At 38.5% G+C, this 14,516-nt stretch overlaps 2 protein-coding genes across 2 annotated transcripts; both read left to right on the top strand.

Moving 5' to 3' along the window:
* The first annotated feature begins 36 nt into the window (after positions 1 to 36).
* On the top strand, positions 37 to 7,374 carry c16h5orf24 (chromosome 16 C5orf24 homolog). Its single transcript, XM_075486630.1, has 2 exons — positions 37 to 318; positions 2,899 to 7,374. The coding sequence occupies exons 1-2, from the start codon at positions 262 to 264 to the stop codon at positions 3,532 to 3,534; spliced, it is 693 nt and encodes a 230-aa protein (XP_075342745.1). The 5' UTR covers positions 37 to 261; the 3' UTR covers positions 3,535 to 7,374.
* Positions 7,375 to 9,661: 2,287 nt separating this feature from the next.
* txndc15 (thioredoxin domain containing 15) lies at positions 9,662 to 13,961 on the top strand. Its single transcript, XM_075487275.1, has 6 exons — positions 9,662 to 9,869; positions 10,830 to 11,149; positions 11,404 to 11,550; positions 12,475 to 12,638; positions 13,117 to 13,247; positions 13,640 to 13,961. Exons 1-6 carry the CDS (start codon positions 9,773 to 9,775, stop codon positions 13,834 to 13,836), a joined length of 1,056 nt encoding a protein of 351 aa, XP_075343390.1. The 5' UTR covers positions 9,662 to 9,772; the 3' UTR covers positions 13,837 to 13,961.
* The last annotated feature ends 555 nt before the right edge of the window (positions 13,962 to 14,516 follow it).

Genomic DNA, 14,516 nt, shown 5'->3' with positions numbered 1-14,516 from the left:
GAACAACCCCACCGCCTCTGTTTACTGTTCCGCGCATGCTCAGACTGCTCTGCTGTCTTAATCATTTTTAATGGAAAATGGCTGCGTTCCGTATCCAAACCGCTGGAGCTGGGAGATAAAAAAAAAAAAAAAAAAGCCTCCCCAACTGAACAGTCTTGCGTCTCATCGTCGTTCAATTCGATGTGGTGATTACCTGCTAGCCAGCCGACGTCCTGTGGTGCGGAAAAACGGGGGAAAATGGACCGACTCGCGCTTTGAGGGATGAAAGATCATTTTTCTCCTCAACCCTTTCTGCTCCGAGATCTGCGAACAATCGAGGTACAGTGACCTTAGTTAGAAAGCTGGTGGTCGAGCTGTATTTCAGTTAATTCCACCGCTTAAATGTTACCATCTAAATGAGGTAAATGCGCACTTTTCGCGGCACGGTCGCGGTTTTAAACCCCCCCCCCCCTCCCCTCGGAAGGTTTAAACCGTTATTCGGGGCCAGAGCAAAGCTAAATGTAGCCATTACTGTTAACGTTAAAGGGGCAACGGGACGTTTTTTGTTGTCTGGACGCAAAGATGCGGAATCCATGTGCATATTTTTGTGAATGGATATTACTACAGACGTTACAGTGTCTGTGGTAGTAACGTCCACACCTCGCCGGAAGACGGATTCATCCGCAGCAGTCACTCCTTTTGGCTTTTTAAAGTATTTATAGCCTCTTTCTGTTTTGGGCGCCTGGCACCGTCAACTGAAGCTGTGCAGACAAAAAAAAAAAAAATGTTCAATGCATTTATGTGTGATGGGGTTTATCATAATGAAAGAGTTCATTGTTTCCTCCACAGAAAAGTCTTGCTCAAAGGCACTACTACAGCACTTACCTTGTCCTCAAGGCAAGGCAAGGCAAGGCATCTTTATTTATATAGCGCATTTCATACCACAGGCAACTCAACGTGCTTTACATAAAGACAAGGCATTTAAAAGATAACAATTAAAACACAGTTATAAGCAATCAAAGAAGAAGGGGGGAAATAAAAAAAATAATCATTAATTAATTAATTTAAAAGTGAAGAGTGCAGATAAAATACTTTCAGGTGTCATATGCACAGCTAAATAGAACTGTTTTCAGCCTGGATTTAAACATTGTCAGAGTTGAGGCCTGTCTCACATCTTCTGGAAGGCTGTTCCAGATTTTAGGAGCATAAAACTGAAACGCAGCCTCACCTTGTTTAGTCCTGACTCTGGGCACCAGCAGGAGACCCCTCCCTGAGGTTCTCAGAGCCCGAGTTGGTTCATATGGCTCTAACATGTCAGAGATGTACTTTGGCGCTTGACCATGAAGAGACTTGTACACAAGCAGAGCTGTTTTAAAGTCTATTCTCTGAGCGACAGGTAAACGGGTCGCGTTTCTCTGAGAAAAGGCCTTTCAAAAATGACTCTCCCGTCATGAAATAAGCTGCATTCTAGTGTTAAATAGCTAAAAGCGTCATGCAACGATTTGTGAGTCATTAAAATCCTGCATTGTATGGGAAATAAGTCAAAGAGAACAAATAAAATGTTGATTGGGCTCATTATCAGCGGACTGACACTACTCATTGTCAGGGAGCAAGCTTCATCAGGGGGTGCGTTAGTGGACATGTCACGGGTAACACATCTGTGACGGCACCATTTGTGCTACTGGATAAAGGTAGACTATTATTTAGGCTTCAGACTTGTGCGGTTCAGTGGCCAGTGGCCAGTGGCCTCACTTTTTTAAAAAGGGGCATTTCATTATTCCATTAGAATCCATCCATTTTCTACACCTGCTTAATCCAATTTAGAGTCGTGAGGGTCCAGGGAATACCCTGCCTCTTCCCCCAGCTACCACTGAACAAGAGGTGGGGTACACAACGAACAGGTCTGTCCCACTCTGAGAACTCTGGAAGACTGAAACAAGTTTTCCTTAAGACTTTCCCAGTATTTACCACCACCCATCTTTCCTTCAGTTCGGACCAGTTTCCCAGTCCCTTCTGATGGAAAACCTCCCCACAGCATGATGCCAACACCACCATGCTTCACTGTGGGGGCAGGGGGTGCTTTTGAGGTGATGAAAGCTGTTGAGTTTACACCAGACACTTTTGATGATCAAAAAGTTCAGTTTTAGTCTCATTTGACGAGATGATGATCTTCTCCATGTTTGGGGAGTTTCCCACTTTTTTTAAAATTTTTTTTTTTTTTATGGAGAACCTGGATAGATGCACCAGTGTCCTCTGTGGAGCTTCCCGGCCCTTTGAGGATTCCCTTTGGTCTGGTTATTTCCTCTCTGATTAATGTCCTCCTTTCCTGGTCTGTCAGTTTTGGTGCACGGCCCTCTTTAGGCAGGTTTGTTGTGGTGCCATATTCTTTCCATTTTGTGATAATGGGCTTAATGGTTTTTTGTTGTGCAATCAAACCTTGATTTGGACTTCTCCACAACTATGTCCCTGACCTGTTTCGAGAGCCCCTTGATCTTCAAAGTGTCACTTGCTTGGTCGTACTTCTTGGTGAGTGGTGTTGCAGACTCTTGGGCCTTTTAGAAGAATTATATACCGTAATCACGTGACACTTACATTGCACATAGGTGGACCTTACTTAAGGTCCAAATAGGTGGACATTAAATCATTTGTGACTTTGGAAGTTGATCAGTAGTACTAGATCTTATTTAGGGGCTTCATATCAATCCATTTGAATTACAGGCTACAGTTGTAACATAAAAAGATAGGAACACTTATTTTTGTATCATCCGAATGCTTTTTTTTTTTTTTTTTTTTTTTTTTTTTTTTTTTTTGATGTTTGTATCTATTTTGTTATTTATTTTTATTTTTTTACCTGGTATTGTTTTACTTGGGCAACATCACTGACTCTTAACTTACTGTCTTTATGTGATAACTTATTAGTTCCAACGCACGATGATGCGCCAGGTGACAAGCAGTGACTTCTGCATGAGCAGCAGGCCGTCATGCCTCGCAGAGGACGGTCACCACCCCGCCTCCCACTTTGACCTGTGCACCTCACAGTCCAACAAGTTCTACCCTCCTCCTCCTCCAACCTCCCTCCAGATGACGCTGGCTCCCATGGCTTTACCCACCCAGAGCCACAAGCCCATGGTGTGCCAGAGGCAGGATGTTCTTGGGAGTGACCCGCACTCACCAGGAAAAATACCAGGCATGAAAGGCACCGAGCAAGTGCCGGATGATGCAAAGAAAAAAAGCAAGGGTGTCGGGAAGTCAGGCAGACGAGGGCGGCCTTTGGGAACCACCAAGCTAGCTGGATACAGAACCAGCACCGGGCGACCCCTAGGCACCACCAGAGCCGCTGGGTTTAAGACAAGCCCAGGAAGGCCACTTGGTACAACCAGAGCTGCAGGTTATAAAGTCAGCCCTGGACGGCCTCCGGGCAGCATTAAAGGCCTATCTCGCCTCAACAAACTGGCTTACAGTAGCACCTGCAGTGGAGCAGCTTTCCCCTATCCACTGCCACATAAAGACATCCTCTGTGAACCTCCCTGCAAAGAGAAGACAGCTAATGAGTAAAGATGCACTGTTTCTACTTCACCCTTAACTGCTGGAATAATAGACACAGGCAGGTTTCCTGCTGTATATTAGGGGTGACTGTATTTTTTCCCAATGTCATGTGAGGCTGAGAGTGGGATTTTTTTAAAATCTTCGTGTTGTTGTCATTTGTGTGCCTGCCATCTGATATAATTCCAGTTAGTTTTTCAGTGCTATTTCTGGAGACCTATTGTGTGTTAACGGTTTCTCTACACATTGCTGTATTTCTTGGTTATAAAAACATTGAGCAAGAGGCTTTTATCTAACAACTGCAGTGGAAGCTTGATTTCTAGTGTTACATGTAGCATTTTAATACCAATGAAACATTCATTTAATAATATTGTTTGCATTTTAACTGCTGCCAACAAAGAAGACATTGCTGAGAGGACTGATGGCCACAGTTACGTAAAATCTGCCAGGCTGCCACAAAACAAGGCGAGAATGTATTTTTTAATGTTCATCACACTCCAGCTTGCAATCTGAATTAGCTGATATTGTTGTATTTTCACTTTTACTGTTCAGACAAAGAATTTAAACGATCAAGAAAGGATGGATGAGAAAGCTTTACTCATCTCTATGATTAACACTAGAAAAGTGACTCCTCTGGACAATGGGGTAGTCTTCACTCTAAACATCACCTCGAAATATGTCTGTGTATTATTTGCATGCAGATATCACCAAAATAACTCACTCAACTTACTGAATGTGAGAAGTAAGGCTGTTTTTGTTTTCTTTATTTATGATGTAACTGTCCTTTGTTTTGTTTTTTTAACTAGGCATACATATGCCCAGTGCGCTCCCTGTTTCTCTGTTACATGCTAAACATTGGAGACTGTGGTTACTGTGTTCCTTCTTCACAGGGACGTTGCAAACATTAGGATGAACAGTGTTTGTACTGCAGGTTCTGCCTGGAACTGGACCAATTTTCATGACAGTAAAGTCTTGGATCACTTATTTTGGCCAATAGAAAAAAATTGATGGAATGACAAATTTGTTTTCTCTAGTGGTTTCTCAATTCTGTCGGTTTCTGTCAGCCTGTTCAAACTGCTGAATGCAGTTTGATCATTTTTGACACTTTTGACACTTTGTTATAGTGCTGATACCCAAATTATGCTTTTTGTGAGGCACTTCTTCTACTTATCATTCACGTACAGTTTTGCCTCCAATATAGCAACAGCTGAGGACCTAAAATAAATCTTAAACCATAAAAATACGCTTTTGAAATCTGAAAAGATCTGAAGAGAATAAGTAAGACTGCAAATGTGATCATGCTTTCTGTTCCAACCTTGTCCTACCGCTTTATTCTGTGGTTATCGTCTTTACAGTCCCAACTGTTACAAGGAAATGTGGTCTAATGTAAACTTGTAACAGATATACACAAATATAGAAAGACTACATTGCTCTATTTTAAAAGGGATCATTGTCTCATTCTAATTTAGTTTGTCACCAAAAGCACTACTTTGTTTTGGTTGCTGTTTTGTAAACAGTGATACAAATGGGGTTACTAATTAAACTATCAAATGCAAATGTCATAATTGTGTATGCAAATGCACTGACTGTAAATCGTGTAGGAGGTTACGGTGTAATGAGATTTTCTTTTTTTTATACAAAATTTCATATAACACATGATCATTTTGAAAGCATCTGTTTTGGCATTCAAGATAAATGTGTCAGTTTTCATTTCGATGATAAATTGTAAAGAAGTCAGATCATCACTGACAAGACTGCAGTTTCTTCACCATAGAATAATGTATGTTTAATCCATGTTCTTCATTCTAACAATGGCAAGCTCCACACATGTCTGTTTTCAATGTTGCTATTTATTATATGTTTGTATTTTAAAGGTACATTTTCATAATCGTGTAAAACACTTGAAACCGTTTGGAAACTGGTGTTTTTGTGAAATGCTAATATCAAATCATTTAAGAAATGAAAAGATTCATTAGTTATATTGGTTTATTATTTGTTATTTCAAAACACTTGTAATGCTCTGTAAATACAGTACAGATCACATATAGTCACATATATCCTTGGATATCCTATTCAAGTTAGCTCTCTTAGTAGGCTTCATTTTTGAACATTGATGGGTTTTTTCCTTTTTATTAATATATAGCAACTAAAATCCAGAGAATGGCGAAAAAATGGCTTGTTTTGGTTGCACAATTATTCTCAGACACAATTTGGAATTGTTAAATTTGGTGCAATAATATGTCGTATGTATTGTAGGCTACTGTGGAAACTTTGATACTATCACCTTTTTTTATTGTTGTATTTTTTTTAAACTTGCATAAATGGCCTTTTTGTCTCTTGTTTTGATGATTTGAGTAGCGTGAAACCACATACTGAAAAATGTCACATACATATAGCTTTTGGACCCTACTTAACCAAAGAATGTGAACAGACAACAGACATTTTTGCTATTTGTCTCACAAATGCGCCAACATCTCACAAACTAACCTCACCAGAAAAGATACTCTGTAAAATGAAAAAAGCACTCACAGAGTGCTATTCCATAAACAATACTACTATTGCTTCGCCTCAAAGCCACAAACGGTTGCATCTGATGCTCAAATAATGAAAAAATGCCAGTTTCACGAATGCATTTTAAACATCTATAAACTGACAATGTAAACTTCCGTATGTTTAACTGTTTTTATATTCATCTTTTATTCTGCTTTAAAAGTAGTGTCCTTTTTATATGAAGATTATGTAGCCATGTTTGATATTTAACTGATACTTTTTTTTGTCAAGGTTGTGGCTGAAATGGTGATTGGTTGTCTCTCTTTATGATTTTTTTTTATGTTTGTGTCAGTTTATGAAGTTGCTTGGCTGTAATCTTAATTGGATAAACTCACTCACAGGGTACACTGTTAGCTACATAGCGGTTTTTAACTGCAGACATTTTGATATGACAGTACAAAAAGCATAAATAACTACATTTATGATGGCTGGTGGCTATCGTCAAATACTAACTCTTGTAGGAGTTGCAGCAAGCTCACCTTCCAGTACAATGGCAGATCAAAATATGGAAAGAGAACCCCAGCAACAGGTTTCAGCTCTTTAGAGAGACTTATCCAGTAGCAGAAACAGACACTGGCTAGGCAGGAAAGTTTTATCTCAACTTGGCAGTCATCTTGAGACGTGTAAATGTTGCTAAGCTCGAGATTAAATGCTAAAATGTTTGGAAATGATTTTGTCAGCTGTCAAGTGTTTGAGATGTAAGAATTTAGTCAGAACTTTGCAACACAATGCCTGTGTCATATTATACTAAACAATGGATTCCTCTGTTGCTATTTAGAACAAATTAGTCTCTAAATTAATTTTTTTTAAAAAGGCTATGGTATAAGAACAGTTAGGTTACCCCAAGTGATCTCAAATCAATACATTTTCCATGTTTTTAATGTAGCTTCAGTTATTTTGTAAAATAAACTTAATAAAAGGACAATGTGTTACATCCAAGGGGGACTTTTCAGGAAAGATATGAATTATGGTATTGTTTTAGAAAATTAGCTGAACAGTTCTTGAGAATCAATAATTTATCAACTTCAATGTATTTTTTTTTAACTTAAATTAAAAATATGCTGGCACAAATCACAGTCATACATTTTTTTTTTGTTGCTGTTCTCCGCCCTTTTTGTCTTTCACCACCCTCAGTATTGGTCAACATTACCTCACATTTGTGCTTTCAGAAGTGAAGACCAGTTATTCCTGAAGTGTGATTGGCGAAGCCTGTAAACCTTTGTATAATTCCCATTTAATTCTTGCATGATTGTTGTGGAATATTCAAAAGTTGTGTAATAAACCTGAAAGTAACATCCTCTGATGGCGCATCTGAAATTCTTTTTCTTTAAAGGAAAGAATTTTGAGCATTTGAGTGTGAGACACAAGATGAACTTAATAAAGAAAAACTATCCTTTTTGGGTGTTAACATATTCTGATTTGTGAAGGGATGAGGACAGATATATCAAATAAAATCTTCCACTCTAAAATAATAACAATTTACACATTTACAGATGATAACTTGATGGTAATTGTCATCACTTGTTCATTAGTTGGATGTTGGACTGCTTATTTATTTTATTAATGACTATTTCCAAAAATCTTTCATTTTTACAGATATTTAATTTCCTCCATAAGTTATTTTCCAGCATCATTACTTGACCTTTATAGGGAATGTGTATCCTCTATGCTCACAGGACAAGAAAAGTAGTCTATGTAAATTACAACTAAGTTAATATTTAACTGTATAAAGTAGATCATTTATGATTGAACTACAATTATATTTTCACATATGGTAAAGTCATTCGATCAGATGATTGTTTCCAAAGCAACAAACCAAATCCAGATGAATAATAATAATAAAAAAGTAGTCCCATTCACAGTGTTTGACCTCTGCAATGCAGTCACACTGCCTCACATCATGTACTAGAGCACAACAACACAGACCAATCCCTCTTGTCTATTTCAAGTCACACAGCTCAGCAGTGTCTCCAGTATCACATGGAATCCAGGATAGAGAGGCTGAGTGAACCTGGTCTGGACTCTGTGGAGGAGAGTCATGGTTTCAGAGATGCTGTAGAAAGACAGAGTGCCAGCCCTGTGATCCAAATACAGGCCCACTCAGGAGGACTGAAGGCCTGAGATGGGAGTGAAAATCTTGTTATGGCTGAATTCATATCCAGTGGTTGAACATATCAACGCTCATGATTTATCATTTAGTCCAAATCCACATTCCTCCCTGGTCCCAGTACTATTGATCTGCTTGTATGTGACTGCAACTAAAACTTTCAATTCAATTCAATTCAATTCATTTTTATTTATATAGCGCCAAATACAACAAATGTCATCTCAAGGCACTTAGATAGTAAGTCCAATTCAAGCCAATTGGAATTCAATTAATTAATAATAATCATAATTCATAAAATAATCCAATTCGTTCATATAGAGCCAATTCAAAAACAATTTCCTAGCTAAGAAAACCAACAGATTGCACTGAAAACTTTTTGTTTTTCGGTCCAATCTCCCGGCCTGAGCGTGCCTGAGGCGACTGTGGAGAAACGACTCCTTTTCCCATGTCACCTCCCAGCAGTAGCAACGTCCAGTCAGACCCTATTAATGTTGCTTTTCTGCTTCCATCGCTCAGGGATATATTTGAGTTTGCTGAATTAGGATCCAGTGTGATTTGAGAAGAATATTTTAAAAATTCATCTCTGGTTTTGGGCTCTTCTTGAGGCAATAAAACTCCATGAAGGTGAAGGCCTGAGGCCTGTGCTGTGGCGACTCTGGCGAGTGAGAGAGCTGAGGGTCAAGCAAGTTATCATTTTAGTGTGTCGTTGTTTTTGGCGTGGTTACGACTATCTGTAACCATTCATGCTCTATAATAAACCGAATGTTTGTGGAATAGCTCTTCGTGATTAAGCATGTTTTGCTGGACGCTAAAATATATTCTGTATACACATAACGCTATACAAGACATCATTTCCATTTCAAATAAATGCAGTAACTTTGTATTATAAGAATAAGAATACCTTTAGTCGTCCCACAATGGAGATTTTTTTATGCTACAAAAGCAGCAAGAAATAAAACAAAAATAATTTAAAAAAAATAAAAATACCAAAATAGTAAAAAACAAACAAAAAAGATGAGTCTAACACTGTTTATTAAAGAACAACCAATAACTGCATCATCATTTTAAAGTAATTATATATTATGTACTGACAACCTGTTCGCGGAAAATCAGGATCGACAGCAGCCGTGGCAAGGCTGCGGCACCATTGCCACCGGAAGTGCCATTCCTGGTTGCCACTGACACCATAGACATATACCATATAATATATCTATTAAGACACGATTTGAGCTCGGTCCTGCTGAAAACAACCTAATCTGTACGGATTCTTATAGAAAATCCAGAGGACCACCAATCACCACTCTTTCTGCCTGAAATACAGTTAATGTACTGGACTATTTGATGAAATATCTAACACCATGCTGCTCATTGTCATCCTTTTTTTTTTTTTTACTTCTATTTTTTTTTTATTTAAATAAAAAAAAACGTGATTTCACCCGCCCCGGAAGCAGAATTTAGCAGTGCGTCATTTATTTTCTTCCGCCACAACGGCAGTTATTTGTTCCTAAGGACGAGACAACAGCATTCCCTCACATCTCAACATGTTGGGGCGGTCGCATATTTGTCTCTTGTTGTTGTATTAGAAAATAAATTATGTCGGGGATATTAAATAAACTTCCCCTAACAGTTGTTTTGATATTTATGTTGCATAGCTCTAACGTGTTGAGGTTTTCGTCTGTGAGAGCAGAAGGTAGGACACTGACAGCCACCGCTAGTTAGCCAAACGGTGCGAACCAGTGTTAATGTCTGTTAAATAGGTTCATATTTGTGCCCAATGTTAGAAAAGCATGTTACGTTAGCTTGTATTTTTCTGTCGGTCAACCCGTTGCATAATATTACACTTATAGACTGATCTTTAATTTAAACTAGCTAAGATAGTTAGGACAGTTAGCTAGCTATGTTACATGCTAATGATTCATGATTTTAATTGATTAGCTAGTAATACAGAAAAAAAAGACAAGCTAACATAACTTGAGTATGAAGGCTGAGCTATCAGAAATTTGTATGAATAGTGAATAAGATAAGCAAAACACGAGCTAGGTCCCGTTTACAGAAGAAGAGACCAGATAAAAACAATAGCATCACATACATTTCGCATTTGTAAAGAACAGTCACAAGTATAGTAAATAAAAAAATCACTTACATTATGTCAATACAAACTCATTGAAATGCAGACTGTTGAATTTGAGATGTTATCCTCCTTGCGAAATACTGGTTGAGGCCCTTAAACTGTAGCTAAAGAATGGTCTGTAAACAGTGGAAAAATATTCTCTGAGTTTCATCTTGCCATTTTTATACTAATGGAAACAATTTTAATAATTGCAAATTGGTCAATAATTGCGATCAGGCCATGATGTGACACGCCTGCATTTAAATACATAAAGGATCTTAAACACAATTTTAAAAAGTATTACAGAAGATTTATTTGGTGAATATAAATATAAAATGAATATAGACATAAGTGAATATTTTGGGGTTTAATGTCTTTCAGGGTTATTATTGTTATTGCACTGTTTAAGGCTCTGATAGTCTTTTGAAAGAAGCTCATCTTTATTCTCTCAGTGTCTGACCATGCAGGCACAGCCATGAAAGAAATATCTAATATAATGATCACTTTGTTTTTTGTGTTGTTTCTTTTTTTTCTTTTCAGAGAATGACGAGTCCCCGGAGCTCATCCTGTCAGAGGATACAGTGTCCGACCTGGAGAACAATCCCAAGTTCGTGGAGTCTGAAGACCTGGACTCTCTGTCGAAGAGGCAGTTCAAGACAGCTGAGATCGCAGATGCTGTCATGGGGACTGAAACGCCGATCAGTCCGTCAGACATCCAGGCACTCTTTCCCAAGAATGTGAAGGACTTCCAGTCCAGCTTCTCCCCACCTTGCGATGAGAACAGTGCTCAGTGCGTCTCACCTGCTCTGGCTGCTGACGGAACGTCACTGGAGGAGACGGGACCAGAACCATCACAGCAGGTTAGTCACCAGAGGTGCAACAACATGAATTGAAGCTTTTGAAGATTGATCAGGGACAGGAGAGGAAGATACTTATTGCTATTGAAGAAACGTTGCAAAAAATGTGATATTTTGTGTTGCACTTCAGCTTGAAAAGCTCTCTAGAAATAAAGCTGAGTTGAGTCGTCGTGAAGTCTGATTTTGTAAATTGAAACTAACACAGAAATGAGTTGAGCAGTGCAGAAGCTGACTACTGCTTTGGTGTTTACGTCCAGGTAACTCTTGACATGGTGCATACAGACATCCCACCAGCTGAGGAACAGAACACCACAGAGACCACCAAGACTTACAAGGTGACCTGTGACAAGAGGAACATCACAGGAATGGACAACTTCACTGTGCACATCCTCAATGCTTCACAGGTATTCATGTAGTTTCCTGAATGTGTACATGCCCATCGGTGGGAAGGGGTGTGCAGTTGTCTGACTGCTTTAGAAATCAGCCAAGAATCAGAAATCCATTATATTATCTAGCTGTCATATAGTATTGGACAAACATTTGTGGAAGTCAAATGTAGTTTTATAACCATAGAGTACTATTGTATTCGTAGACGTATGCATTTGATTTTTTTCATTACAGACCAAACGGGTGAAGTTTTGAGACGGTCACCATTTCTCATTGGTTGTTCCTTTAGCTTTTTTTTTTTTTTTTTTTTTACATCCTTAGCTAATAGCATCATGTGCTTTTCTCTCTGTATTTTGAAGGTTAAAAATCTTTAATTCTGGGAGACACTGGCTGGTATTTATTCTGATACTCACATACTCTTTTGAACTATTATCAGCCATTTTACCAATTAACTTGTTTACTGTCAGGCTGATGTGTTCATCAAATTTCATTGAAATGCATTTGTAAGAGCTTAAAAAGACACACAGTAGCTTTAATGGTTAAGATGAACTACTTCACCACAAAGCGCAGTTGATTTGAAAAGAAAATGTGAACAAGAATCAAGTTTTGAATAAAGTATATTCCCTGTAAATATCTTTAGCTATAATTTATCTTCATAACAGATTTTTATTAAATCTTGTTCCCTACTTTGCTCTGACTGCACTATTTTATATAGATGTGGGGTGTCTCTGTGGTTAATACTGAGATATAGCACAATTTTTTAGGCAGTTTATACTGTGTTCATAATTGTAATGACTTCAAGCCTTAATACCTAAGAGAATAATTTTTGCTGAATGGCGGTCATTTTAGTATTGAAATAAATAGACTGTTAATTACAAGGTTTTTCTGTTTCATAGCCAGAGAACTAAACCTGTCTGTTGCACGTTCCTCCCCTCTTTCAGGACCTGATGGAGTTCCTCAATGGTAACAGCACAGAGTGTTCTGTGGTGCTGTTCTTCACAGTCTGGTGCCAGTTCTCAACCAACCTGGCACCTCATTTTAATGCCCTGCCTCGTGTTTTTCCTAGCATGCATTTCCTAGCGCTGGATGCCTCACAGCACAGCAGGTGAATGGTCACATTTTTCTGGTATTTTCTTATTTCGTAAGCCTTTGTGCTCTATGGCTTGGTTATCCTTCTCTGTGCTAGAAGCAGTTTAATCAGTTGATAATTCATTTGATTAGGGATCCATCAATGATTTTGTTTTGTGCTGAATGTTCTTTAATTATGTGTGTGTACCTGTGAGTGCTGTTCTACATTGATGATCCCACCCAATGTGCATTTATTTGTCCAGATTAACACCAAGTGCAACAAATTTCTGCTTTAAGGAAAACATACCAATGGTGGACAGTATGAATTGTTAATAGCTCTTGTCGACATGTTTAAGCTTGTTGAACAAGGACTCAGATTGGCCTCTCAACTGTATGATTTTTAATTGCACTTACAATAACAAGCACCAAAAAAAGGAAGACATCCAATCAGAGACTTAGCTGAATATGAAACAATAACATTTGTCATTCGTGTGTCATGCCACCCCCTCCACCAGCCTCTCGACAAGATTTGGGACTGTGGCAGTTCCCAACATCCTGCTGTTCCAGGGGGCCAAACCCATGGCTCGCTTCAACCACACCGACAGAACACTGGAGACACTCACCTCCTTCATCACTAACCAGACAGGTACATATATGAGCCCTAAATCATACAGTTTTATGTGTTTCAGACGACAGTATAAACTATTCAGTCAGAAATCTGTTTGATTAGTTGGAGACTTTAGGGTTCACTCATGGAATTCTCACTTGCTGCTGATCTAATTTATCTACTGTAGTTTTGATTGCTTCTTTGCTCTTAGTTACCAGATTTGAGGAAGTAGTAATCCTGAAAGTAAAGTTGATGATCTCATGTGTAAAAAAAAGATTGTACCATTGAATTTTAAATATCAGTTGCCATCAATAAATTGAAGAACTATTTATATAGTTAGCACAATGAAAACTAATTAGAAATATAAACAAGGGATTCCAAGAAGGCTCTTTAAGCATGCCGTGCTTGCTAAGAATCTCTATCTGTTCCAGGGTTTGAAGCTAGCCCTGACAGAAACGTAACAGATATGGACCGCCTCGGACCCCTCCCCAGCATCCCCGTAAAGGGCATCGACTGGCTGCTGGTCTTTTCCATCCTTTTCATCACTGGCTTTACTGTGTATGCCATCCTGCGAGCAGACAGCATCCGCTGGCTCATACCTGGACAGGAGCACGAGCATCAGGACTAAAAACACACAGACTGAAAATCAAGAAGGATGTAAACAATTTTCTGTTCATAGAAAATTGTAGTTTACTCATATTTAGATGTTGGTTTGAAATAAAATATTTGAATAGTTGTGATTCCTTTTAAAAATGGAATGATTTGTTGGGTTTAAGATCACATTTCAGAGCTGTGGGTGTGTTGGAGAGGAGTTAGTTTTCTGTAGTTTTAGTAGATGCTATAGTCCTGGAGTGCAAAGTACAAAAAAGGAGGCTCTCATGAAGCAAAGGCTACCGGCTTACGTTAAGCTGGTCACACATTCACGTTTAACAGAGTTTTGCAGTTCTCAACACAGCAGATGAACTCTGTTGAGGGAATAAATTCAACTACGTTTACCTGCAAACAGTTGCGAAACGCTTTATCTTTTGATGTGGTTATGTTGTTAATGCAATACTATAATATGCATATGAGACCCTGCTTCAATAGACAACAGTCCCTCCAATAGAATAGTTCCATAACACATGAATTACGATTTCTGAAAAATTATCATCTTATATATAGTTATCTTTAATTGAGATAAAGTGGTCTTTGCTCACAATTTAGGCTTTAATAACTAACAGTGAATATAACTGTTTTCCGTGATAATCAGTGACCAGAGATCTGGCATGCAGCAGGTTGGTCTATCAGTCCCTGATCGGGGTCTGCCAG

Source organism: Odontesthes bonariensis, chromosome 16, assembly GCF_027942865.1.
Source record: "Odontesthes bonariensis isolate fOdoBon6 chromosome 16, fOdoBon6.hap1, whole genome shotgun sequence".
Lineage (NCBI taxonomy): Eukaryota > Metazoa > Chordata > Actinopteri > Atheriniformes > Atherinopsidae > Odontesthes > Odontesthes bonariensis.
Note: the sequence above shows the minus strand (reverse complement) of the source record. Positions and strands in the feature narration are given on the sequence as shown.

What these genes read in the sequence shown, in the direction of transcription:
- c16h5orf24 (XM_075486630.1), top strand. Translation starts at nt 262, where the DNA reads ATGAAAGATCATTTTTCTCCTCAACCCTTTCTGCTCCGAGATCTGCGA. An exon ending in GAGATCTGCGAACAATCGAG is followed by an intron (nt 319 to 2,898) that starts GTACAGTGACCT and finishes ATAACTTATTAG; the next exon opens with TTCCAACGCACGATGATGCG.
- txndc15 (XM_075487275.1), top strand. Translation starts at nt 9,773, where the DNA reads ATGTCGGGGATATTAAATAAACTTCCCCTAACAGTTGTTTTGATATTT. An exon ending in TTCGTCTGTGAGAGCAGAAG is followed by an intron (nt 9,870 to 10,829) that starts GTAGGACACTGA and finishes TTTTCTTTTCAG; the next exon opens with AGAATGACGAGTCCCCGGAG. An exon ending in GACCAGAACCATCACAGCAG is followed by an intron (nt 11,150 to 11,403) that starts GTTAGTCACCAG and finishes GTTTACGTCCAG; the next exon opens with GTAACTCTTGACATGGTGCA.